Source organism: Enoplosus armatus, chromosome 2 (assembly GCF_043641665.1).
Source record: "Enoplosus armatus isolate fEnoArm2 chromosome 2, fEnoArm2.hap1, whole genome shotgun sequence".
Taxonomy (NCBI): domain Eukaryota; kingdom Metazoa; phylum Chordata; class Actinopteri; order Centrarchiformes; family Enoplosidae; genus Enoplosus; species Enoplosus armatus.
This window is the reverse complement of record NC_092181.1, coordinates 2017283-2043575: the sequence shown is the minus strand read 5'-3', so window position 1 is coordinate 2043575 and position 26293 is coordinate 2017283. Positions and strand designations below refer to the sequence as shown.

At 41.3% G+C, this 26293-nt stretch overlaps 1 protein-coding gene across 1 annotated transcript in view; it reads right to left on the bottom strand.

Moving 5' to 3' along the window:
* LOC139302744 (complement C3-like) overlaps positions 1–26293 on the bottom strand; it is a 58332-nt gene that overhangs the window by 15696 nt on the left and 16343 nt on the right. Inside the window, exons 29-53 of the mRNA XM_070926461.1 lie at positions 25213–25368; positions 23487–23570; positions 23234–23311; positions 22943–23098; positions 22714–22776; positions 22489–22570; positions 22326–22374; positions 21839–21929; positions 21265–21354; positions 21065–21167; positions 20789–20878; positions 19615–19707; positions 19387–19470; positions 18609–18753; positions 17573–17695; positions 11679–12198; positions 10783–10877; positions 7746–7941; positions 7374–7536; positions 7032–7126; positions 6528–6616; positions 5052–5134; positions 4868–4955; positions 4667–4685; positions 189–315 (exon numbers count right to left, since the gene is read on the bottom strand). Coding sequence (XP_070782562.1) covers positions 189–315; positions 4667–4685; positions 4868–4955; positions 5052–5134; positions 6528–6616; positions 7032–7126; positions 7374–7536; positions 7746–7941; positions 10783–10877; positions 11679–12198; positions 17573–17695; positions 18609–18753; positions 19387–19470; positions 19615–19707; positions 20789–20878; positions 21065–21167; positions 21265–21354; positions 21839–21929; positions 22326–22374; positions 22489–22570; positions 22714–22776; positions 22943–23098; positions 23234–23311; positions 23487–23570; positions 25213–25368 — 2962 coding nt within the window. The remainder of the gene's footprint in view (positions 1–188; positions 316–4666; positions 4686–4867; positions 4956–5051; positions 5135–6527; positions 6617–7031; positions 7127–7373; positions 7537–7745; positions 7942–10782; positions 10878–11678; positions 12199–17572; positions 17696–18608; positions 18754–19386; positions 19471–19614; positions 19708–20788; positions 20879–21064; positions 21168–21264; positions 21355–21838; positions 21930–22325; positions 22375–22488; positions 22571–22713; positions 22777–22942; positions 23099–23233; positions 23312–23486; positions 23571–25212; positions 25369–26293) is intronic.

Sequence of the window (26293 nt, the reverse complement as noted above, 5' to 3'; positions counted from 1 at the left end):
TAGTCTATACTTTTCCTTTCAAGACATAAAGAGGAGTATCTTTGGACACATTCGATTGTGTGTTTGCCACTTGCTTGTCCTTATATTGCTTAAAAGATAATGATGAGCAGCAAACTCAAAAATACCTGTCCAGAATGAGACTAGTACAAGGAGGAAAAGAGTCAGAGTGGAGAGTGAAGTAGAACCACCTAGTCTGTAGGGAGTCCCAGAAGCACTGGACTCGAACAACAGCCCAGCATCGTAGAACACACCCATACTGTCCTCCCCTCCACCTGGTGTGCAGCCTGTGTCGTACTTCTCTACGATGTCCCACACCTGAGCAGGGTGTCATACACACAGACACACAAACAGACAAGACTTAGTTATGCAAGTTAAATAACAAATCAGCAGAGGTGGAAGTTATGGATTACATTTACTCCCATTAATGTAAGTTTTTTGTTGTGTTTGTACTTCATCAAGTATTTGTAAGTATCAGTAATTGTGCTTTTACTCAAGTATTGTTATTACAAGTTTTGACAGGCGCAATTGGAGTACGTTGCAGCCCGTTTTGCGACTGCCGTCTGAGGCGATCTATGGGACCAGTTCTGAAACTTTTTGTACCTATTAATCATTTACACCCCAAAATATGTAAAAAGAAGAGCCCCGCTTCAAAAATACCAGAATCACCTTTAAATGAACCCTCTTTAAAAAACTTTTCAGAGTAAGTCAGGATAAAGAAATTGCCTTTTTCTGGGTGAGGCGGTGCTTGTTGTTCAGGACGTAGACGCCTTTGTCAGCTGCCACCAGTCCCACCGTGGCCCCTGGATCTCCTGTGACCTTCAGACCAAACATCCTGCGAGGCTCAAAGGATGAAGCGGGTCTGACTGATTCCAACTTCAACTAAAAGAGGAGTGAAGAGCAGCTTTGTATTTGCTTAAGCGGTTACAAATTAATTATACAAATGTGTATATGAGCCTTCAACGTTATCAGTGTCTTGTTTATCCACTTCATTCGTTTAACTCTGCGACATCAGCGTTGTGTGTCTCACCGAGCCCATGCAGGAGTCCTTGACATCCACCCAAACAGAGTCTGATACCACTTCATTATCATTTGTATGGTAGTAGGCGATGATGCGGAACGATGGCAGCATTTCTTTGGTAATGGGTTCTCTCAGGGAAATCAGTATTTGGCCTCTTGTCTTGTAATGGCCGTGTTTCACCAGCTGACCCCTGTTTAAGATCTGGGGACACAGATTTACACACCAGTACTTATCAAATATGAGGGTAAATACGACACAGACTGCTGAATGCAGCATAAACACTCAAGCATGTGCACAAACGTACACAAGTGGAAAACATCTCTCACCAGGTATGTGATGTCATTTTGTGTATTTTCCTGCCTGTTGCGTATGAGGTTGATTTTCAGGTTTTCTCCTAATGTTACTTCTGCTGTATCCACACCTGTAATAACAACATTCCACAATTAGTGTGAGACATTTAGGGGGGTCCTATACATGGACGTTAGGCACCCCTGCCACCACATAATGTTATTTCAGGAAGTTCCTCACCTATGTGGATGTAATTGTTGCTTTTAGTGATATATGGCAGAGCTGTCATTCTTGCTGATGCTTGTCTTTCACTTGAAATACGAGGATCACTGGTCTTTGCCTACAATTAAATGCACACAGTTAAGCATACACAGCCAGGCCAAGCCTAGCCTATACGAGTTTTGTTTCCTATCTTTATTCAAGAGCATGGTCTTTCAATTTGAGAGCACGACTTATTGATTTCATGTTTGTGTGAAAAAGACGTGAAGAAAGTAAGGGAAGTACATATAATAAAGCTGTGGAGGGCAGGAGTGGATGAACCTGGTTAAAGAGTAACTGCCTGTGAGGGATGCACGAAGACATAGGCCACTAACAGGCGGACCGCGGTCCGACTCCGGACCCAGACCCCGTCCCATACGGACCCGGACCGATAATCAATAAATTATTAAGGGATTTAAAATTATTTTAACCGGTGCAGCTTTTCTAGTCTTTACGGCACTAGTTTAGCGGATCAGGAAACTCACAGACCGATTGCATATGAGTTAAACCAGCCCACGTGATGCTACTCAGCCAATCAAATCTGTGAATTCCAGGCAATAAATATTGCGACTCTGAATACAGACAGACGAGAGAGGTGAGAGGAGAGTGACAGATGATAAGACGAGTGAACACTACAATTCAATTCTCACTGAACGACAGAAAGTGTGATATAAGAGAGAAAGAAAGAGAAACCGTAAAACTGTTCAATTGTTAAGATTTGTTGAGATTTATTTATTGTGAAATTGGTTGAGACTGAAGTTAAGATGTGAAACAGTTAACAAAGAAAAAGAGAAACTCAAGCTGCTGCTACACTTTATTTTTCTAAAATTAAGCACTTTATTTTAAGATGCATTCAAATTTTTCAAAAGCTATTTTATTAATTTTCTCTATTTTATTTTTAAATGCAGCCCTTCTTTTACTTAATGACATTATACAGATCTACAGTATTATATATCTGTATAGTTCAATGTTAAGTGACAATAAATATTGTCAAAATGTTTTTGAATGGTACTTTCTTTATTTGATTTGACAGTTGATCACATGCAGACGTTGCTAAACTACTAGGCTGCTTCAATATATATCACACTAAATCACAACGCAAGTTAGACATTATGATGTTCCGGACCTTTGCTTGAGGACATTTTCTCTAACTGGACCTCTACGGATTTCAGTTGAATACCCCTGCACTAAGAAGTAAAGCGAACACGCCCACAACAAGGAAGGGATAGTTTCATTAGTTAACACTACATCTGGCATCCAACTGATTTGGGATTTTTGACAGGGTTGTCGTACAAAGCAGAGCAGAAATCTGAGAACAGACGTTTCACAAGCGCACAGAAGCAGCCTAAATATATCCGAGTGCAAGTATGCATGGGTATCTTTAAGATTTTAGCGATACTGCCTGGATGTGATGCACTTTCACTAGAAGTTTCCGAAGATTGTTCGTCGTTCCAGCCTCACATGCTAAAGACTTGTTGCACTTGTGGCAACGAGCACTATCAGCATCAACTCGTGTAACCAGACCTTTGAGTGTTTAGTTCTCCGATATTGTAGCTAAGTAAATAGGAAATATTTAAGTTATGAAATCAATAAGTCATGTTCTCCAATTAAAAGACCATTGGAAAAGAACCCATAAGTCTGGCTTTATATTTCAAAATGTGATGACCTACAAAAGGAAATTTGCAAACAGAATAAAATAAGTAAATTAAATAACAAACAAACATGAAGTGAAATAGGCCAACATCAGTTGATGAGAAAAGAAGACAATAACTTGACATCAGCTGTACCCTATTCCTTTTATGTTTTTGTTGCTGTAATGCAAATTGAAAGGGTGAAAGATTTCAGAGACTTACGATGACCGTCAGATAGCTAGTTCTTGCTTCTGTATTGACGGTAAGCCTTGCAATGCCGTTGGCTGCGGTCGAGCCCTGCACCTGGCCTGGATCGACCACCACTACAACACCTGGTGCCGGAGTGTCGTCAGGGTTCACAACTTCAACCTGCCATCAGAGACACAAACAGCTGAACTATCAGAGAACATCTGTGTTTTTAAAAGCAGTCTTATTTTTTTAAAAGAAATTTAACCTTAATGTCGTTTCACCTAAATGTAAATAAGTATTTTACCGTTATTTCAAAGGGCATTCCTGGTTTGAAGTATTTGGGCGTTTTCTTGAAGTGGATGGTGTAAGGTGATGTGACAATCTGGATACCTCCCAACTCTGCCTCCACCATTTCACCACCTGTTCGTGATACGTGCACATCCTAAAACTCTTTTATATTCATTTTAAAGTAAAGCCCTTGAATCACCACATCAGGTGCAATAAAACTTAACTGGACTTTGTCTTCAGTCTTAAATAAGTCACATAACAAACAAAGTCCACGATGGTGATGGTAACACTCGTAATACTGGTTGTTATTTTGAGACAGCTGAATCTGTATGATTCACACACGATGAAACACACTTAACACACACAAACACATACATACTGTACACACAGTCTCTCTTTCTTACCGCTCTCCGTCAGCACACTGACAGCTACAAATATGGAAAACCCCACCAGGTCGTGGATGTTTGGGAAGGTCTGTGTGATGTGCTCTCTCCTCAGTGTGGCCACGCCATTACCACTCTCGATCTAATGTGACATTGTACAAAAATGCATCTTGAAATACAGCCAGTGAAAAGTAGGTGGGTCATTTTTCTGAATGTGTAGATTCTTATAATAAATCTAACTATCATTAATGTATTTGTAGATGTGAATCTAACAATTAGGCTGAAATGCTGTGACTGCAGACATGTGGAAAACAGTAAAATCACAGACATTCTTCTCTTTCAGATTTCTTTGCACTGATGAGGCCAAACTGTAGAACAAGTCTGAAGTTTGTTTTAGTTTTTGTTTTAGTTTCTTTTTGCGAGAGAAAGAAACACGAAAGATAAAACTCAGACACAAACAATACAGACTGACCAATCAGCTGACAGACTGACAGACAGATGCATCAAAAGTGTAAGTATGAACTAACCGGGACTCTCTGAAGAGAGCTGGGAAAGCTCTTCTTTTGACCCCCATACATGACCCCAAATACCACGTAGGCCGTCCCAGCCACCTCTTCACCAAACAGATACCTAAAACCACAAGAGAAGGACATGTTTAAGCCCATAATGAAGTAGGGGTCAAAATGTCACAACAACAACAACAACAACAACAACAAATGACCAGCAGATGAAAACACCCTTTATTTTGTCCTCCAATGAATCTACCAATCAGACCTGGTCTCTAAAGCCACAAAACAAAAACCTTCACGTACGTAGCTTTGATGTTGACGGTGAGCTCTTGACTGTCCACGTAGAAGAAGGGGCTCTCAGGCGTCAGTTTAACCTCAAAACTGGGCAGCACTGAAACATTAAATTGTGTCCAATCAGGTAACAAGTATGTGAATGTTGTAGGTCTGTATAGGTTTTAAATAAAAGTGCAGGTAATGAGGGACTTACCATATTCTTTGACCTCGAACTCTGCAGAAAAGCTCTGCTGTGGGTTGCTGTGGAACTTCGCCACCACCTTCCACAGTCCGACACTACACACAGACACACACAAGAACACGTATTTCATCAGGAAAACAAAAAATGTAAATATTCACAACATTTAGCGACTGAAGGTGACTCAGGAATCAGACCTCAGACTGCATCAAGTTCTATACATCTTACACAAATTAAGATATCACACAAATAGGCTCTTGACGTTTATACTACAGAGAGCAGTAACTGCAGAAACAATAAAGTTTAGAAGAGACCTTGGGAGACCCTACCAGGAGCAATTGCTCCCGACAACACAGCACCCAGAGTCACAGGGGCGCAAGCCCCTCCACCACGTTAAGGTAGCGATTCATGGAGAGGTTGCCAGTTGTGCTTAACTAATATTTATTCATTAATTCATCAGTTGGCCTATATTGGCGCAAGTGAAAAATCTGTGTGATGTGTGTACTGACGATTCAGCGTCTCCACACTTTATACACTGTATGACTTAGTGTGGAGAAGCTTGGCCAGAGGGCTAAAAATAGGAGGCAGACACAAGGAGAGTGGTCCAATTCCAACAAACGGTGGTTTATTTACAAAAATAAAAAGTGGCACGTGCTACACGTGTAACCAAAAAAAAGTATTTACAAAACAAAACAGTTAACTTTGATGAACTGAACAAAACTAAACCCATAATAGCTTAACTTAACATCACGTGCACACAGCTACACACTGACGCTCCGCCTTCAACAGCCAAAAGCAACTGCTTATATAGGCCCTGCCATCAGCAGGAGTCAATCTCGGCCGTACCAACCCTGCAGGTAAACAAGTTCTTCACTGGAAAGTGTAAGTGATAAAATTACTGCTTTCAATAACATTTTACACATCTACATAGTTTACCATATAACTTATATTGTAACTATAAACACATATTACAATCAACACACTAACTATTTTACCCCCCCTGATACTTGGTCTACTCCTGTGACATCAGTGATGATGTCACCCAGAGCACGAATAGAGGAAGTGGTTGGTCGGCTGTTGGGCCGACTGTGGCCGGATGAAATAACTTACATATTGCCCAGCCCAGTGTATTAGTACCGGTTTGCTTTCTACTAGCCAAGAAAGATGCAAGGCAGGGGTGGACAACTCGCTAACTTAACCGGAGCCATGGTAACGTGAAGTTTAGCTGATGAAGTAACTTGCAAACGGTAAGCTAGTTTGTATCACGGAGCCAATGGTCCAGATAAAATATAGGAACATTACAGATAGTAACTTTATTGTAAATCAGTGTGGTGTATGTCACTTCAACAGGATGACGGCTGCCATTCACTTAATGTCATTAATAACAACGACTTTCTGAAAACTCTATGTAGAACCTTAAATTAGTAATGTTCTGAATTTCATTCACCTGTTATCTATGGACAAATGTCAATTCACGACTAAGATACTCACCTGGCAATTTCAGGAAGTTTGTAATCTCCAGAGTGGATCCCTGATTTCAGAGAGACTTGATAAAGTTGAAAAATGATGCCTTCAGGGGTCTAAAAATAAACAATATTGACAGTGAGCCATGCAAGTTCACCAATAAATTCATTAAATCCATGCCATATTTTGCGGCAAGCCTTTTTTCTACAGTCCATCAGCCTGGTCAACATCTAGACACTTTTTTCAGCTATTTCTAAAATTTCTGTCTGCATTCAACTCAACCACTAGGAGGAGGCATGTATTTATTTTACAGTAAGTGGTTGGACAGTTGTCATTAGAGCGAGACAGGAAACTTAACAGTGACACAAGGTTCAATGCATGTGTTTCTGTTATTTTAGTAATTTGTTGGGGAATTATCTACCGGTTAGCATTTGTGATATCATCTCATCAAGAGGCTTCGTGCTTCCAGTCAAAGCTGATGATATGATATTACATTACAAGTGTGTGCTTGTCAAAGATAAAATACAATACCACAATCTCAGTGGTAATAAGACCATCAGTTTGGGTTTCATCATCCTTCTCTACGGGCTCCATACGGGGCGTCACTGCAAACATCCTGTAATAAACTGACAGAGAGAGAGAAAGAGGTTAATTTTGCAGCTGAAGGTTGAAGGAAGGTGCATCTGTTTTGAGTCAAAAGATGCGCTCATTTGACCGTAATTTACATTTCAGTTAGTCATTTAAAAAAAGTCAAACTGATAGAAATGAATACGTAGTGTGATATATTGTGTACAGTAACATCTTACCTTTCTTATCGAGACATTCTCACAGAAGTAAGTGTGTTTTTCAGCACTGATGTAGTGTTGAACTCACCTCTGCTGTTGGGGGTGTAGAGGGTCTTATCAGTCTGGATGAAGATGTACCCGGACTGGAAGGACACTAAGACGACTTTCTCCAGCAGTCGGTCAGGGAACTGAGCTTGCAGGTACACATACTGCTTCATGTTGGGATCCTTACTGAAGTCACCAGTAGGGATCTGAAACCAGTATGTGGAGACACAAGCAGTGTGTGAGGAGCAGGACGGGGTATGTCAGTATGTGCAGTTATACATGCTACATTTCTTGATTGGAGTCATAATAGAAAACAATTTCTTTAGACTAAAATAAATAAATTCAGGCTTTAAAATACTGATATCACTCGTGTATTTTGGCAACAGTAACGTGTGTTTCAGCATTTCCACATTACCTTAATTTGTGCGAGCTCCTGGAAGTTTTTTGCACTGGTGAGGGTCACAGATGTGGATGCCAGCAGATTAGTTTTGGTTGGATGGTTCATCACTCTGACTTCGACCCTAATGTCTCCTCCGTTGCAGTCTTGACACTCCACAAAGATGTTTTCTGCTGTTCCTACCCGCAACAAGTTGGGGGCAGACATCACCTTCCTGCAGAGCAGCAGTGAGAGAGAAAGAGGGTGAAGTCACTGGACAGAAAGGAGCACATGCTTTTTAGGATGTACTGAAAAACATTATTACGTTATATACCTTATTTTTAATTCAATGTATTTTAGGCACTATAAACCACCAAATTACCAAATAAAAACCCAACATAGTTGCTCAGATGAGGACCATGAGATCCAACGTGGACACATAATGAGTGATCTATTGATGATCTTGACTAAGATCCAGCACTGGATCAATGCAACATTTCATCATGGCTCTGGACTCTGATGTGTCTGGAGTAATGCATCACTGTGCAAACTGCACATAATTTAGGTCAGTTTACTGGCATCATGTGAAAGACCACATTACCCTGACTTATGTGACACAAACTGCAAACTGGACTACAGCTCCTCATTATGTAAGACACAGGTGAAATGGGACTGAGTTAAACCGATATTTGTATCCACACACTTTTTTTAATTGAATATAAATGCAGGAAACCCCTGATATTGTTGTTGCTCCCATTCCAGTTTAGCCAATAACAATCTGAATATCAGGAAGCTGAACAAACACTATATATTATCTCTGTTTTCCCTGAATTAATTCAAGCTCAGGGGGAATGTGTAAAGGCTGGTCTACTTACAATGGAGCTCCATCAGCCAGAGAAGTGAGAGAGGCAAAGGCCAGAGAGGCCACCAGCCACAGCAGAGTCCTACTCATCCTCCTACCTGATCCTGATCTGCTGTCAATGTAGAGTGTTGCTCCTTTTAGCCTCTCTCCTCCCGCACCTCCACTTCACCTCACTACTGTCTCATCCGTCCTCCTCCCAAAGTGTTTCAGTACACAAACACACTTACACATGATTTCCCAGCAGCAGTTGAGAAACTGTCTGTTATCTCCGCTCTGAGGAAAAAGATAAACAGTAGAAAATCAATGAGGGTTTACATGTTTGACTAACGTTTATACATATAGTTTACTGCAGAATTACAGGAAAACAGCTGTTCTGAATTCATGATGTTTTCTAAAATGACGCCTTTGTTTTCTTTCTTTCTTTTCCTTGTTTGGGAAAATATTGAGTCACTTATGATTCTTATTCTGAGCCTGCTGAATCAGCATAACTACACATGATCAGACATATTGAACGTGCACAAACACAGTCAACTAGTGGGGTGAAAGTCAGAAGTCATTTCTGGGTATCTGGCAGGGCTTTTAGGAGTTTCAGGGAATTTGAGTTTAATTTAATTTAATTTCATGAGTGATCTGGTGATGATCTTGGCTAAGATCCAGAAGAGAAGTCAGAGAGGAAAAGACCAGAAAGGCCAACAGCCAGAGCTGAGTCCTGCACGTCCTCCTGCCTGATCCCATATCTGCTGTTACTGGAGACTCTCGCTCTGCAGCACTCACCTTTCATGCACCTCCCTCCTCCTGCACCTTTACTTCTCCTCACTGCTGTCTCCACAGTCCTCTTTCATGACGGTGAACTTTTTTTGGACTAGTTTCAGTAAAATGTCACACCGGACAATTCCACTGCAGGCTGGCCCTGGAAGACCACATTAATCCACATGTTCCTGATTTGTCAAATTTCATGTAATGGCACACAATGTTTGATATACCTGTTAATATCCAAAATGTAATGGTTGGAGCCTGCCCTCTTTTTCCTGCACTTCTTGACATTGTCACGTCAGAGTATTCTGTCAATATATATAGCACCATATGCCACACTAGTTGCACTGTAATCCCTCCACCACCTTAAACCTGGCAGCCAGACATGAGGCTCTTGACAAATCAGATATGATTTACAGGGCTTAAGTGAATATATTGCTCTACGAAGTACTGAGATTTTTAACATGACACCTTCTTGATCCATGAGTGTACCATTTATGCCCATGGACTGTATGCCTAACAATTCAAACATGGAAAGAAAACATTTGCTGTAACTTAATTGCTTATTATAAGAGTGGCAAACAAACTACACCACCTGTGGGACTGCAGCCTAGGGAATATGTACAACTGGGAAAAATACCAAATACCAATAACCTCACACTTTGAGTAAATACACACAAAAAACATTGTTTGAGTTGTAGTCTCCTATTTTTTACTCGTCTCAGTTAAAATAAAAAAAGTAATTTTGTCAACTGTCAAGCACATATGTGCTGATAGAAGTATGTACTTCATCTAGTCCTCCAGATTCAAGTTCATTGCACCACCTAAAGGTTGAATGATCAAAAACTGTAAAGTTTGAAATGCTTGTGTACAAGGTTATCCTAAGATACGTCATGAGTTTATATATACATATATACACATACTGTATATAGACATTTCTACACACACACACACACACACACATACATATATATATATATATATATCATACGGGGGGAAACACAAAAAGGCAGGGAGTGAAGTAGTCCAAAACGAGAGGAGATATAGGTAACAAAATAAAAGAGGAAACATAAAACTAAACACACAATTTAGAAAGCAAACTGTGACACACAGAACTTGTATAATTTTAAGAAGAAAAAAGCTCTTTGGGGAAATATCAGAAATGCTCCTTTTCGTCTAGTAAATAGTAACTGTATTTGTTGTTAACTGTATATGCCTTTCACAAAAGTTTATGAATAATTGATGGATGTGGGAAATAGTCGTGAAGATGAAATATTCTTGTTAGAACATTATGTTAATGCAAGACCTGTAGACACGCAAGGTATAAGTACTCATTTTTGGTTGGAACAAACCTACATTGACGAGGAAGGTGGCAAGATAAACAACTAATCAATCTGAAACTTTGGCTGATCACTAAGTTTGTCAATTTAACACCAGTGCAAGAGGAGTTTCCTGACGTACTGTGGAAAGATTCGGGCGTTGGAGCAGTAGTGTGGAGATCCTGGTGCAGTGGCAACGCTCCTTCTGAATCCAGTACTTGGAGTACCAGCAGGGTACTATAGTACGGAATACAGGGACATAATCAGTAATCAAACCCATGACTGTGTATTTCCATCCTCCCGAGAAGAGTTAAGTGGGAAACAGGCAAATTTGAATATATTGTTAAAACCCTGCAAGATTACGGGACAGACAACCTAGGATTTGATTCCACAAGGGAAAGGAAATATAAGCCGGGCATTACTACTGGTAAGATATTTGTGTTTATAAGGACAAAAGACTTAAAGGAAGAGCCAGAAATTCCCAGATCATTAGCCAGTAGTGCACAACAAGCATACATGGGGGCAAAAGTAACAAAGGGAGGTGGAGTATCAGTGCCAATGGAGTTGATAATAAAACAATATCTGGATCATGAAAAGCAGATCCAACTATGCATGAAAAATTGGCATGAACAAACATGATGAAAGATAATGGAAAACAGGAAGAGGATAACATTAATGAAACAGCAACAACAGCCTACTTGTCTTTGTCACGTTGAGCTGCAGATGGTTCGCACCATGTGACAAAGTAGTCCACAGCAGCCCTGTACTCCTTTTCATCACCCTCACTGATACATCCAACTGTTGCTGAGTCATCAGAAACCTTCTGAAGATGGCAGGTCTCAGTGCAGTAGCTGAAGTCCGTGGTGTAGACGGTGAAGAGGAAGGGAGAGAGGACAGTCCCCTGTGGGGCCCCGGTGTTGCTGATCACTCTGTCTGACACACAGTGTTGTAAGCGCACATACTGCGGTCTGCCAGTCAGGTAGTTGACAATCCAGGACATGAGGGGGGCATCCACCTGCATCTCCGTCAGCTTCTCACCCAGTAGGGCCGGACGGATGGTGTTGAACGCACTGGAGAAGTCAAAAAACATGACTCACAGTGCTCGCTGACGTGGTTGAGCAGGAAGATGATGGCATCCTCAACTCCAAGTTGGGGCTGATAGGGAACTGAAAGGGGTCCAAGTGTGGCTTGAACATGGGCTGGAGCTGCTCCAGGATGAGTCTCTCCGTGGTCTTCATGATGTGGTAGGTCAGTGCCACGGGTCTGTAGTCCTTGGAGCCACTGGGGACACGGTGTCTTCGGTACAGGAACGAGGCAGGACGTCTTCCGCAGCACGGGGACACTCTGAAGACTCAGGCTCATGTTGAAGTACTCCACATAGCTTGGGGGCACAGGCTTGGGGTTGACACCATCAGGGCCCACAACCTTGCTTGAGTGGAGTCTCATCAGCTGTCTCCTAACATGGTCAGCATTGAAGCACACTGTAGAGGTGACTGGTGGGGGAGGGGTGGAGTCATCCGATTGGAGAGTGCTGTCAGCCTGGGAGCTGGGGAATGAGCTGTGAGGAGGAGGGTGGGAGTGGAATAGGTGAAGGTTGGAGGCAGACAGCAGAAGAGTCGGGGGGGGGGGGGGGGGGCAGTCCACATTGCCTTCAACTCCTCTGTTGTTGGTTGGCCTTTGCGAGCCCTGATACGGATAACGAATAACTCAGCCCAATCAGTGGACGGAAGAGGCGGAGGCAGCCTTCCAGGTAGTAAAAGAGGACTTGCAGTCTGCCTCAGCACTCAAACCCAAACTACTCCAAGCCTTTTAATTAACTATGGGACACTCAGTTGTCCTGTACATGTCTCACCAATTACATGCCTTGCTCACAAGTCAACAGTTTGTTCTGACTGAAGCTAAGAAGACAGGTTATGAAGTTATACTTTCAGCACCAGAGCTCACCATCCAACAGTGTAACACAGTAAACCCGACAACTCGTATGGTGTTGCGTGTGGATGGAACTCATGACTGTGTCCAAGCAACAGACACCTTCATGCAAGTATGTGAAGATTTGTATAATCAGCCAATCACAGCAGATCTTACGTTGTTTGTAGATGGCTCCTGTTTTAGAGATGCTATAGGGACTCATGCAGGTTATGCCATTGTGCAGTTGAATAAAGACAAGACCTTTACAGGCTTTAAAGACAACTGAGATTGCTCAACCATGTTCTGCACATTTAGCAGAAATCCAAGCTTTAACAGCTGCATGTAAAACAGTGCAGGGAAAGTGTCTTAATGTATATATCAACTCAGCATATGCATATGGTGTGTGCCATGTACATGGTAGCATCTGGAAGCAGAGAGGTTTTCTTAGGGCTGATGGCTGCTCAGGACCATTGCACAAGGGGGGAAAGTGATCAAACACCCTCAGGCAGTCTGGTGGACACCATCTTTGGCAACTACTACAGCATTGCATGAGTGTAAAGTATGTGCACAAAATAACACAAGAAAAGCATTTTTGGCCCCAATTTCACACATTCCCTGACCAGATGGTCCATTCAGCCACTTAACGATAGATTATGTAGACATGACCCAACGAATGGGAAGAATGAGGTACATCTTGATTGTGATCAATAGGTTTAGTAGATGGATTGAGGCAGTGCCAACAACACGGCCAGACGGTAAATCAGTAATCAGGTTTTTGTGCAGAGAAGTTTTTCCACAATTTGGTCTGCCAGTTACTATTAGCTCAGATGGTCCACACTTAGCAGGACAGCATTCAAGATGCTAGGGATAAAGCAGAAGTTTGGGTGTGTGTATCACCCTCAGTTGCAGGGAACAGTTGAATGCGCCAATGGTACCCTAAAAATGAAATTAGCTAAAATACTGGTAGACAGTAACAGTAAGCTTAACTGGATGGAGGCTTTACCACTGGCACTAATGAGTATGAGATCACAAACTAACAGACTAACACATCTAACACCTCGCGAAATGCTAATAGGGCGACCAATGCCTGTGCCCTACCTTAAGGGCCCATATGAAGGTCCTCCACTTGAACAGCTGGAAAAAGAACTAATGAGTTACATGCCGCATTAAACTTGAATCCACAACGTTATATTTCAACAGGTAAAAGGTGCCACAGAGAGAGAGCCCACCATCCCAGACCAGCTGCAAAGGGTGCGTCCAGGAGAGTGGGTATACGTCAGGGGACATTCAAAAGAAAGTGGGATCGACCTAAGCATGAAGGCCCCTTTAAGGTCATCTTATCAACCCCAATACCTAAGGTTGAAGGTAAGATGTTTTGGTACCATCTCAACCACTGCTGTAAAGCAGATGACCCAGAAGGTACGGCCGAAGCACACAGAAGAAGGGCACGCCCTCAGAGTCCACAGGGAGAAAGAAGATCCCAGAGACTGGCTGCTAGACAGGCTAGTAGCAGCTCAACAGGTAGTGGATCACTAGCAGCAAGGCAGGAAAATGACTCAGACACAGACAATGAACAAACCACAAGTGCAGCAGAAAGTCTGAGGGGACAAGAAGCAGACCCAGAAGCAGGGCCATCTGAAAGATGAGCGCAAAGAGACCATTAGAAAAGGATTATGGGGAATAGGGACAATAATCGTAGTCTTGCTAGTATATAAGTATAAAAGCAAAATGTTATAAAGTTGGAATTGGTTGCAGAGCAGAGACATGTTCTGTTTGAGAATTCCTCAAATGATACCCAGTCCAGGCAGTGAGTCAGAAGATTGTAACAAGAAGGAGACCTGTTTTGCATACTATGTAATGCGGATGGCTGGCGTGGGGGGATGGATTAATGATGGGCAAATCTGTCCAAGGAGGTTAACAAACAAACTCCTGGGGTCCACCGGTAGTTAACGTGGCAGAAGGGACAGTATTCCAGTATTGTATTGCACGTGGAAATGATATGATAGGGGCACCATCACTAAGGACTCTGCTTGGGCAGTGTTGCCACAGGATGTTGATAGACATCAACTGGTTGTAGCCTATGCCACCCAGGCTCTCTCTCTCTCTCTCACACATACACGCAAAGAAATGATGGTCCACTTTTGACAGAGACCTATGGGCTGTAGTGTGGGCTGTGCGTGAATTTAAACATTATGTTGAACTGTGTGCATTCACCATCATAACATGTTAACATGTTAATGCCGTGTGCTAGACCTCAGGTACATGGCTATTGATAATGACACCAGGGGACAGAGAGGCCGGTGGGATCTGGAGCTTGACCCATTCATCCTGTTTTGATAGTTAGTAGTTAGGAATATTAAATAATTGCTTGAATGACTTTCTGAAATTTGTTGCAAAATAATGTGTTCCCGGAATGATTTTGTAACTACAATGTTAGTGTGTCCTGAATCACGATTGCATGGCCATACTGATGTTTGAGAGTATGTGAATTTTGCGTGTACAACTTAAATCAGAATACATCAACACTAACTTTTACTAGTGTACAACACTAACTACTTTTACTAAAAAGTAGTATTTTTCTGTCTGTTCACATGTTTCTCACAACGAACATGTTTCTAGTTTGTGGCTTTTCCAAGGTGTCTTCCATTTTCTCCTGGTCTTCTTAGAGAGCTTGGACTGGGTCAGAAACCAATGTTAATCTGGTCTTGTAAAGCCCATAGGGACAATGTATTTTATATTAGTTATACAAATTACAAATTTTACAGAAAGTACCTAATAGTAAAAATAATAAAATATACATAAAAATGCATGTACATTTAGGAACTATAGAAATGAAAAACAAAATGTTTATCCTCTCCATTCACCACCCAAATGCTCCTCTACATGGCCACAGCATTTCACCAAACACAAGTGGGATGTTGCCCCCCTCTTACGTCTGCCACTTCTTTATTCTTTATTCAAAGTCAAGTGCTAATTACAGTACATAAAACTAAGATTTGCCCCCTGTGGTTTAAATGTGTTTGAGAAATTAGTTCATTGGCTGTCTTTTGTTAGGTGAATCTGACAACATATGAAGGCATTTGTTTCTTTAGGCATTATGACTATCAAATCAGTCAAAGATATAGAATAATATTCAAAAGGTTATGACAGTTGGCTTTCTTATTTGGAATATGAGGATATACACACAAAATTAGTGTCATTTTGACTGTCAGCCAGTGCTTAATGTGAAAATCAGAAGTCCAGGAACACAGGGTGCTGGTCCAGTGTCTGGAGCACATGGGACAACACCTAGGTGTTGGCTGTTAAAACTAAATAAAACTGATATCACAAACAAAGCATAAATGCTCTGATTAATAAATGTAAATAAATTGGCTAATGCTTGGCTTGTGATGACAGTTTAGTTTTAAACAGCTACTACTATCTTACAATCTGAATACTGTGCCCTTTAAATAGCAGGCATGCTAGTGACTTTAGACCAGGTTTTTGCTGGTCAATGGCGCTATTGCTTTCTGCTAGATGTAGACAGCAATACGCCAACAATGGGGCATGGGCGCACAGATGAGTGCGAGTACATTTGCAACTTACACTAAACTAGCAATGACACTTATGCTGCGCTGTGTGCCACTTAGCATTGGGTGTAAGGGCCCAAAGGGTCTAACTTTGGAAGATGTCTTCTTCTTCTCTCTTTTGCCTAATTAAGACTGCTGAAGCTTTAAATTAGCTTCAGAACCACATACAAAATTAAGCAGTATGCTGGTGGGAAATGCTATCAACAGCAATCCATTACAGTGATGGGGATGTAAAACAAATCTGGCAGGGTTTAGTGGCTTTACAGTGAGCTTTACACCTTTACATTCATTTACGTAATGTCTACCACCACTATTTATACTCTGCAAGAAAACTGGTTTAACAGTGCATCTGTAAGCCTACACACCTTCAACAATACAAATATGTTCTCACCACAGCCCGGTCCACCTACTACTCACACCTCATAGACTCTGACTCCACCAACCCCAAGGCTCTCTTTTCCACAATAAGCAAACTTATCAAACCCAGTGACACCTCCAAATCCTTCACAGATAACAAGTGCAACTCTTTCATTTCATTTTTCCAGACAAAAATTGACACCATCGACAGCAACCTGACCACCTTCCCCAGCCTCTCCACCTACCTACCCACTCCTATCCACACAGCCCGTCCTAGGTTTCCCCAGTGTCCCCATGTCCCCAGTGAGGTTGTCATTGCATTTGGTCTTGAGAGGGCATTTGACCAAATGAAGTGGGAGTAACTTGTTCAGGGTACTTGAAAGGGTTGTATTTGGACCCAAAATCATACACACTGGATTAAGGTTCCTCATGCATCTCGGTTGGCAGCTGTATGTATACATAATACTATATCTTGACAGTGTAATCCACTCTCCAAACTCCTGCGTGATGGAGCCACTAGCGATATGTAGAAATTTGCATATAGAAGGAATAATAGCTGATGTTATGTAACAAAAGGTTTCGCTATATGCAGACAATATGCTTCTTTATATATTAAAACCTATATCATGTCTGCCAAAGATCTTGGAACTACTGGAGAGATTTTGTTGAAATTCAGGCTATAAGGTAAACACAGAGAACAGTTGTGTTTGATTTGTAAAAACAAATATGATTTAACAATCACATCACTGTTAGGGTGATGATATTCTTGAACAGGGATACATTTATGAATCCGTTCATTTAAATTTTGTGAGAGGCTGCTGCACGTGCTGCATTTCAATCCTTAAGATTCACAATATACTTTTTCAACGTGATTTTCTTGCTCTTACCAATTTAGCCAATAAAACCACGACATTTCACTTACACATAGTTTCATTTTCAAAAAGACACAGACAATGAGATTACCGTAAGACCGTTACATTTTAATCAACACTGTAACTTCTGCAGCCCTCTCGTGGCAGTGAATGGTTTACATAATAAGAATAATGCAAAATGAAAATGAAATGATTTGAAAAGAAGATTATATTATAGTTCCACTACTGCTGACATCGAGAGCTCAGATCCTCCATGCCCAAACAGGTAGGTCTATATTCCTCAATTTGACACTCTGCTCCTGTGGGCCAGTACTCAATCCAGGTTCTCTCACCAAGTACATACTGATACCTGAGGAGAGCAAAGTAAAAAAAAACACATTGGGTCTTTATGTATCCAGGTATCTGTAACATGCTGGAACATAACATGAAAAAACATAACTCCTTCCTTCCCACAAAAAACTGTACATTTAATTATTAATAGCATAAACTAGTACAAAAGTATAAGATAGACAAACTTTTGAGCCCACATGCATCTATCCCTGAAATGTTCAGAAACATTTCCTGCATGGGGTCATGTGTGAATGGGCGCAGGGGTTGATATTCAGGGAAATCTCTACCGCCAATTTTACACAAGACCAAGTTACAATTCAAGGAACATGCCAGTACAGCTGTGTTCTGAATGAAAGCAGTAACTTTGCAGGGACAAGCATGTAAAGGGTTACGTCCATCTGATGAAAGATGCTTTCACATGGAGCGAGTGAAACAATCACAAGACTCCACTGATGACGTATTTTAATCCGTGCCTTGTTTGCAGTTGCCTTGCTGCAATCCTTTTGCCTGTGATTTTATAACTAAAATATTACTTGTCTCGCAGACTTGTAGAATATTAAATACATTACAAAAACATTGGCACGGACAAAAAAAGCTCCTTGTCCGCCATGTTCCTGAAAATAATAAGAGCATGTGTTGTATTACTGCCATCTGTTGGACTGTTCCTTGCCCCATCTATTCCGGTATTGCCATGGCATGTGTGAAAAGGCACAAGGCGGAAATGTTGTTGAATGTAGCTGCACGTGTGAATAGTGAAAATCACGAGTGGTGCCTGGATGTTTATCCCAGTAATTTAAAGAGAACTATGTGTAAAAGAGGCTTACAATATGATTTAGAAATCAAGCAGTGAAACTGTTCACATGTTTAGATGGAGACATCATGAGGGGTTCACACACCACACACATGCACATTCACACCAAGAACAAACTTACAATTGCTTTTGGTAATCTCTCTGAATATCTTGGGACGAACCCATGATAAGGTAGGTTTTGCCCGTCCCCAAATCTAAAGACTCCCTGCAGTGCGGGTAACTGAGGAATGTGCGCTGTTTACCCTGAGAACCCACATCATAACTTCCTATAATGAAAATATGAGAAAAAAGGGAAGGCACTTATGGATTAAATGCATAACAAAAGGTGCAGTACAAAACATTAACTGTATTCTGATATATTCCCAGTGGAATCATGCTTAAAGAATAGTTCAACGTTTTGGGAAATATTCTTATTCACTTTCTTGCAGAGTTTGATGGGAACATTGATACCACTCTGTATACCACCATGTCTGTATAGTATAACAAAATCAACTTACCAGCACCTCTAATCTTGTTTTTTAAAAGCTGTACAAAAAAACAATTTGCCATTTTACTGGTCCATGTACTGGACTATTTCTTGGCCAGGACCAGTAACTTCCTCTGTGTGTCGACTGGTTGCCTGGCAATGCAAGCTAAGTTAGCTGGCAGGTGGTAGCTTCATACGTAGCATACAAACATGTGAGTGGCATCAATCTTCTCATCTAACTCTGCAAGAAAGGGAATAAGCGTGTTTTCCAAAATATTGAACCTTTAAATGGCCAAGGATTTTTCTGTCTAACTGGAAACACCATAACATTTCAGAAAATGATGTCACCTCGACCTTTAAGCCACTTTACAAAAATTTTAAGGAAACCATCATGGGGTCGAAAATTGTAGGCAGTTCAGAGATAAATACCCACCTTCTTTGATGACTTCCAGTACCTGCATTGTGTAAATGTCGGTGGACAAATCCTCTCTAAACTGATCCAGTCTCACTTTGTACACTGAGGACAGAAACGTTGCAGATTGTTAGCTCACTTACTCCGTCGCTCAATTATTATCTCAATCTCTTAAACAACAAACAAACATACACGTCCATGTATTGAATCAAAGCGCAATATAAATGCGGTCCATTTACACTCTCTTACCAAAATCTATTTTGCCGGTCTGGTCACTTTCACAGGCCTTCGCTGTGCGATCAGCATTTTGGATGTTGCCCTTCTTCTGCATACTGCAGTTCTCTGGAAATACACAGTCGGCACAAAGTAAATACACAACTGCTGACTTGATTAAATAAGCACATGTGGGTGTGTGTGGATGGGTTAATGGGTGAGTGCAGCTGTATCTAAGCCACACTTTAGGTATGTTAGTGAATTATTCTTTAGCTCTGACTGCCGCTCTGATCCTACAGGATCCTGCAGGTGCGTGTTGCCTCTGACAGAAAGTTCTCATGATTACGTTACAATCTGGTGTTTTACTGTAAACCCAATTCCACGCCCATCTCAATGTATATTGTAGCTCTAAAAGGACCTTTCTGAGTCTGAGAGAATAATCCTGGTGATGTTTAGCCACTGTAGCTCCGTAGCTCTCATGACGGCAATGTCTGTCTGTTGATCAGTCGGTCCAGACTGAGGCATCCTAACAACTAAAGGATTGATTTCCATGAAATTTGGTAGAGATATCCTTGGTGGCCAGAGGATGAATTCTAATGGTGATCCCCCAGATTTTTCCTCTAGCGCCACCAGCAGGTTGACATTTTTAGCTTTTAGTGACATGTCTCTATTTGATGGATTGCCATGATATTTGGTTCAGACAATCATGTTTTCCTTCTATGGTGGCACTATAGAAGTGATTACAATGTGCCCTACGTTGTAATCACTTCTATAGTGCCACCACCTTTTTAAAATCGTAATTTGGTCAAAACCGACAAAACAACATTTCCATTAGCGTGCTAACATGCTAAACTAAAAGGGTGACAACAAGAATCATTATATCCGCTGTGTCAGCATGTTAGCATTGTCATTTTGAGCATGTTAGCATGTTGACAATAGCATTTAGCTCAAAGTGCTGCTGTTCATAGGTACAGCCTGTAGACTCTTAGTCTTGTTTAATCTTCTCTCCCCCAACTTTATTGAGGTACAATAATAAACTGCTGCAGTTTCCAGACGATGCTGGATGATGAGTCCCAAAAGATTGATCAGTGCTTTACCTCTATGCAGCACAATATTAGTATTGTGTTTAGGTGTTGCTTCAAGAATTTCAGATGTAACAAATTCACACAGTAGATAGACTAGGTCATCAGTTCGACATCATCCTGTCTACCTTCAGCACATGTGCATGCATCATTTATACAGAGCTGCAGTAGCTGTCCAGCTCTCCTCTCTGGCCGGTAGAATTTCACACAATGTGTTTCTGCAACAAGAAAGAAAGATATCTGAAAATACTTTGTGTTAATTGCAGTACATCAGAAAGTGTACATTAAATACTTTGAAAATGTAATAATGCCCGTGTTGTCTACTCTGACGTGTACTGGCAGCAAAGAAAAACTCCTTTAGCTCATGGAGGCAGCATATGTTTCTAAGTGTCTCAGAAACTCACGTTCATAGTATTCATAGACAGACACAGCAGCTGGTTGTAAGAAGTCCCCTTTCAGCTTCTGATGGATCCTAAAAGTGATCTCCTCTGGTTGTGTGTGAGAAACCTGTGGAGAGATGGAAAGCAAAGGTGAGATAGAGATGAAGAAAGAAACAACATGGCAGAGAGAAAAAGTATAGAGTTAGGAAACACTGATGTCTTACCTTATCCAGGTAGATGATGAGTGAGCCTTTTTCTGACAGGACTGTGTTCATCTCATACTTTGAAATTATGCGGGCACGTCCTTTGGACAGCTACAAACAAACACACACACTATCAGAGAACTCTCTAAACGATAAAATAAATCTTGTTTCCTCTAACCATAAACACTGACTTTGGCCCGGTAGGAGCCGTTATTTATATCTGTATATTACTTGTTGTTGATACTAAGTTTACCACGGGTGGCAGTGTAGAGCGCGGGGTAGGTGAAATCTGTATGAGCACAGGTGTATGAACCATGTAATCATTCATGGGTGACAGGTCGCTTGCACATTATGCTCGATGCAGCAACACCAGCCATCTTCTCATCATACAGGCTTTGTTTGCAATCTACAAAAGTAATTCTGCTGTAACTTACATATTCATTAAAAGGGAATCTCACCCAACTGTAAAACTGCCGAGACGTGGATTCTTTGAAGCGTATCAAAAACAGGACTTCCACGCACCCAGCCAAGTGACTAATTGCTAATCGCTACAGGCCCTGTATATGGGTATGTATGTATCTATAAAGGTTCTTACTAAGTTCAGGTCATCTGTGTTGACGATGAAACCACTTAGCAAGCCAATATCCAAGATTGACATGGTTGCATCATGCTCCATGTCCTTAAACCTGTACAGAGAATGGACAGAATAATTAAAAGAACACCTTGAAGAAGATGGATTGAGTGAAAGCAAAGCCTTTTAAGATGTTTCAAATACGATTATATACAATGGGCAGCTCAAATGAACTCAAATAGATGTTAAAGCTCATTTAAAAGAATGTTAAAGAAGTTGTATAATTTCCCTCCAGGGATCAATAAAGTATTTCTGATTCTGATTCTGATTTACACCATCATATTTTCTGATGGAAAAAAAGTGTGAAATGCAGGTGGATAACGAGGGAACAAAATGATGACAATAACAGAAACAAAAAGGGGAAGGAAGGAAGTAATGTAGTGGCCATAGCTGAAAATGTTCCGTATAAAGGCATGTTGTTGTAACACTCAACAACAACGATTGTACTTACAAAACCTCTATTTTTAGCTTGTAAATCTTCTCATCCCCATCCAGTTTCTCTGGAGGAACAAAACATATCGTGAGCATTTGGTTTATTTGGAAGATGGATTGACAGCAGGAAAAACAGACAAGCAGATACTATGACAACAAATAAACAAACTAAGACAAATTACCCGGGAGGAGCTGCACCGACAAGTCAAACTTCTGACAGTTAGTGTCCTTTTCTTTAGGCAGAGTGTAATACAGCGACACCATCTGTCACATAGATAGGAGTGCATCTTAGCGTGAAATAAGATAACAGGCATCCGTCTCAACAGTATTGTCCACACAAGGTAAAATGAATGCCTTTGGCCTCATCTGAGATTCAATAAGGACAAAAAAATATATATTTTACTTACTGTCACTTTTGCTTCTCCTGTACCCGTTGCAATCACTGTCACATTCTGGTTTATTTCATTCATCTGTGGGAATATAAATATGCACACAAAAACACACACACACACACACACACACACACACACACACACACACACACAGGGATCAGCAGAAGAAACATACAGAAAACAACAGGAATGATGACTTAATGAGCCACTGTGAGTTTGTTTGTGAGAGAGAGTGTGTTCTCACCTTAGATGTTCTTGTGACATAATGGTTTTCCCTGTTGAAGTTGAACTTGTCAGGTTTTGACCTGCCTGGCAACAAAATGTCCACATTCAGATCATACTCTGGTTCTTTAGCACTGGCCCAGTACTCAGCTACAGCCTGGTACACCATTATGGTAGCCTGGAGAGGAAAAGGGTTAGGGGGAGAAAAGAAGACTGAGAAAAAACTCAGATTAACAAAATAGTGGAACTGCACTAAAAACAGCTGGAGGTACATAACTGTAACAAGATAAAGAGAGGGAGGGGTCTGTGTTACCTGAGTTGATCCATAGCCTCCGCCCACCTTCTGCTGTTTGTTGAACCATCTGACAACTGGTCTGGCTTTGTCAAACTCCTTTAATAACAGAAGGCAAGTAAATAGATATCAACATATAATCATAGAGTGCTCTGGAAAGTGGTCAGCAGTAATGTAAAGGCTCCACAATGTTTGGAACCCTTTTAATGGATGATGACTCTGTTGTATGTTTTCTGTAGCATGACATACTGGTGAAGCAGTGGGACATGCTCACCTTGGCCTTGACCAGAGCCAGAAGAGCGTAAGCTGTGGCCTCCAGTGTGTAGACACGTCCCTTAGGTACAGGCCAGTGGGACAACTCTGAGAAGACACGCACAAATACCTATTTATTACTATGCTGTACCTGGAAGGAGCTTAATTCACTACTAATTCCCCAATCCCTAATCTTAAAATATTTCATCTCATAGAAATGAAATAAAAAAGAAGAAAGTAAAATATGGCTACTTTCAGAATTTCAGCTAGTCTTTCTATCCTTGTAAGGTCATTTGGTCCTCAAGAGCCGAGAGTCACCCGTAAACACGAGAGCCCGCCTACTGAAGGATTTTTAAGGCCAATGCAGATATGGATATTTGAGAGATTAAAAGATCTGATATTTGGGTTTTAACATAAACACGTACATTTGGTTATTCACAAATTTTACCAATATACACTATATTGCCAAAAGTATTGGCTCACCTGCCTTGACTCGCATATGAACTTAAGTGACATCCCATTCTTAATCCATAGGGTTTAATATGACGTCGGTCCACCCTTTGCAGCTGTAGCAGCTTCAACTCTTCTGGGAAGGCTTTTCACAAGGTTTAGGAGCGTGTTTATGGGAATTTTTGACCATTTTTCCAGAAGCGTATTTGTGAGGTCACACACTGATGTTGGACGAGAAGGCCTGGCTCTCAGTCTCTCAGGTTGAGGTCAGGACTCTGTTCAGGCCAGTCAAGTTCATCCACACCAAACTCTCTCATCCATGTCTTTATGGACCCTGCTTTGTGCACTGGTGCACAGTCATGTTGGAACGGTAAGGGGCCATCCCCGAACCCAGACTCGTCCATCAGATCGCCAGATGGTGAAGTGCGATTCGTCACTCCAGAGAAGGCGTCTCCACTGCTCTAGAGTCCAGTGGCGGCGTGCTTTACACCACTCCATCCGACGCTTTGCATTGCACTTGGTGATGTACGGCTTGGATGCAGCTGCTCGGCCATGGAAACCCATTCCATGAAGCTCTCTACGCACTGTTCTTGAGCTAATCTGAAGGCCACATGAAGTTTGGAGGTCTGTAGCGACTGACTCTGCAGAAAGTTGGCGACCTCTGCGCACTATGCGCCTCAGCATCCGCTGACCCCGCTCCGTCATTTTACGTGGCCTACCACTTCGTGGCTGAGTTGCTGTCGTTCCCAATCGCTTCCACTTTGTTATAATACCACTGACAGTTGACTGTGGAATATTTAGGAGCGAGGAAATTTCACGACTGGACTTGTTGCACAGGTGGCATCCTATCACAGTACCACGCTGGAATTCACTGAGCTCCTGAGAGCGACCCATTCTTTCACTAATGTTTGTAGAAACAGTCTGCATGCCTTGGTGCATGATTTCATACACCTGTGGCCATGGAAGTGATTGGAACACCTGATTTCAATTATTTGGATGGGTGAGTGAATACTTTTGGCAATATAGTGTATATGTACGAGCAGGACACTTTACAGTTGAAAAGTAACATTGTCAGCTCTGGTGGACAATCTATGTAAATGAGACACTGTTTCTAAATGACCTCAAACATATCATTTCTGTTCTGAGCTAAAATTATTCCATAATATCGACCATACTAATGTGTTGGTCAGGCTCTAATAAACATATTATACTAATTATTCATGAAAGTGTCATATTTTGAATCTATAAACCTATAGACTTTGTTTCTGAATATTAGTTTAAGACTACTGCTGTGTGACTGCACCTGGGGAAACAAACTTGTAGAGGATCTCTTGGCTCAGTATGTTTTCATTGGCCAGGGCATATGACGTCATGGTAACAGCATAGGGGTTGGTGAGGCTGGGCAGATGCCTCTCCAAATAGGCCACTGCTTTGTCTATACTGCCTGGCAGATGCTGGACAGAAGGAAAAGAAGGAGGGAGAAAGGAGGATAAGGGGAGAACAGATAGACAGCAGGGATTGCAGTGCAAACATAAGAGTCTGTGAAATGGGTCAGATAACTGTAATCCATTCTGACTCACTGTGTATGTAATGCTTCCAACACATTTTGAACGTGTCAAAAGTGACAGTTCGCTAAACCCCTCCTTCGAACAGCGATTCTCCAATCAAAGCTTAGCAACTGTAACTAAGCATGCAAGGTTGGTCAAGCTTTGGATTTCTCCACCTGCTGAAGCATTGTGCATGGGACTGTAGTGTGATACTCTGCATTTAAAGAGTTTTTATTAGCCTTTCCAAAACAAAAAACATGAGCCAAATTGTAAGTAACAGATTAAACTGTGTGTTTATCTGCTCTAACATAAGCTGCAATCATTAGCATGTCCTTTTAACTAGCTTAGTAGTGCTGTAACCAAGTGTTACTCTCAAGACCAAAGAGCACATTATTACCTAACTACATTAACTTGAGGGGCTACAGATTATGTTCAAGAAAGCCTCTCATCCCCCTCATGACTAGCACATTCACTGTGTAGTATTTCCCGACTGTGTGGAAGGTATGTGGAGTCCAGCAATCCCTGCAAACATTACCCAAGATAGCATTATATTTTCAGATTTAACCGTAGTAATCATCCTAAAAGCTCTTTCTCTAGGAATGTTAAAACATGCTGTCTGAAAATGTTAACAAATATAGCTGCGAAGCAAGTTATACTGTATTAGAATGAAATAAGTCTGAACTAACATTTTTCCTACCATACAAGGATTAACTACTGCATTGCAATACAATATCCTTTTCAACCAACTCATGGAGCTAATGTTAGCCTGATTACTCAAGCTACAGTTGACAAAATCTGCTATCGACTGGTGGCCAGAAAAACATGCCAGCTT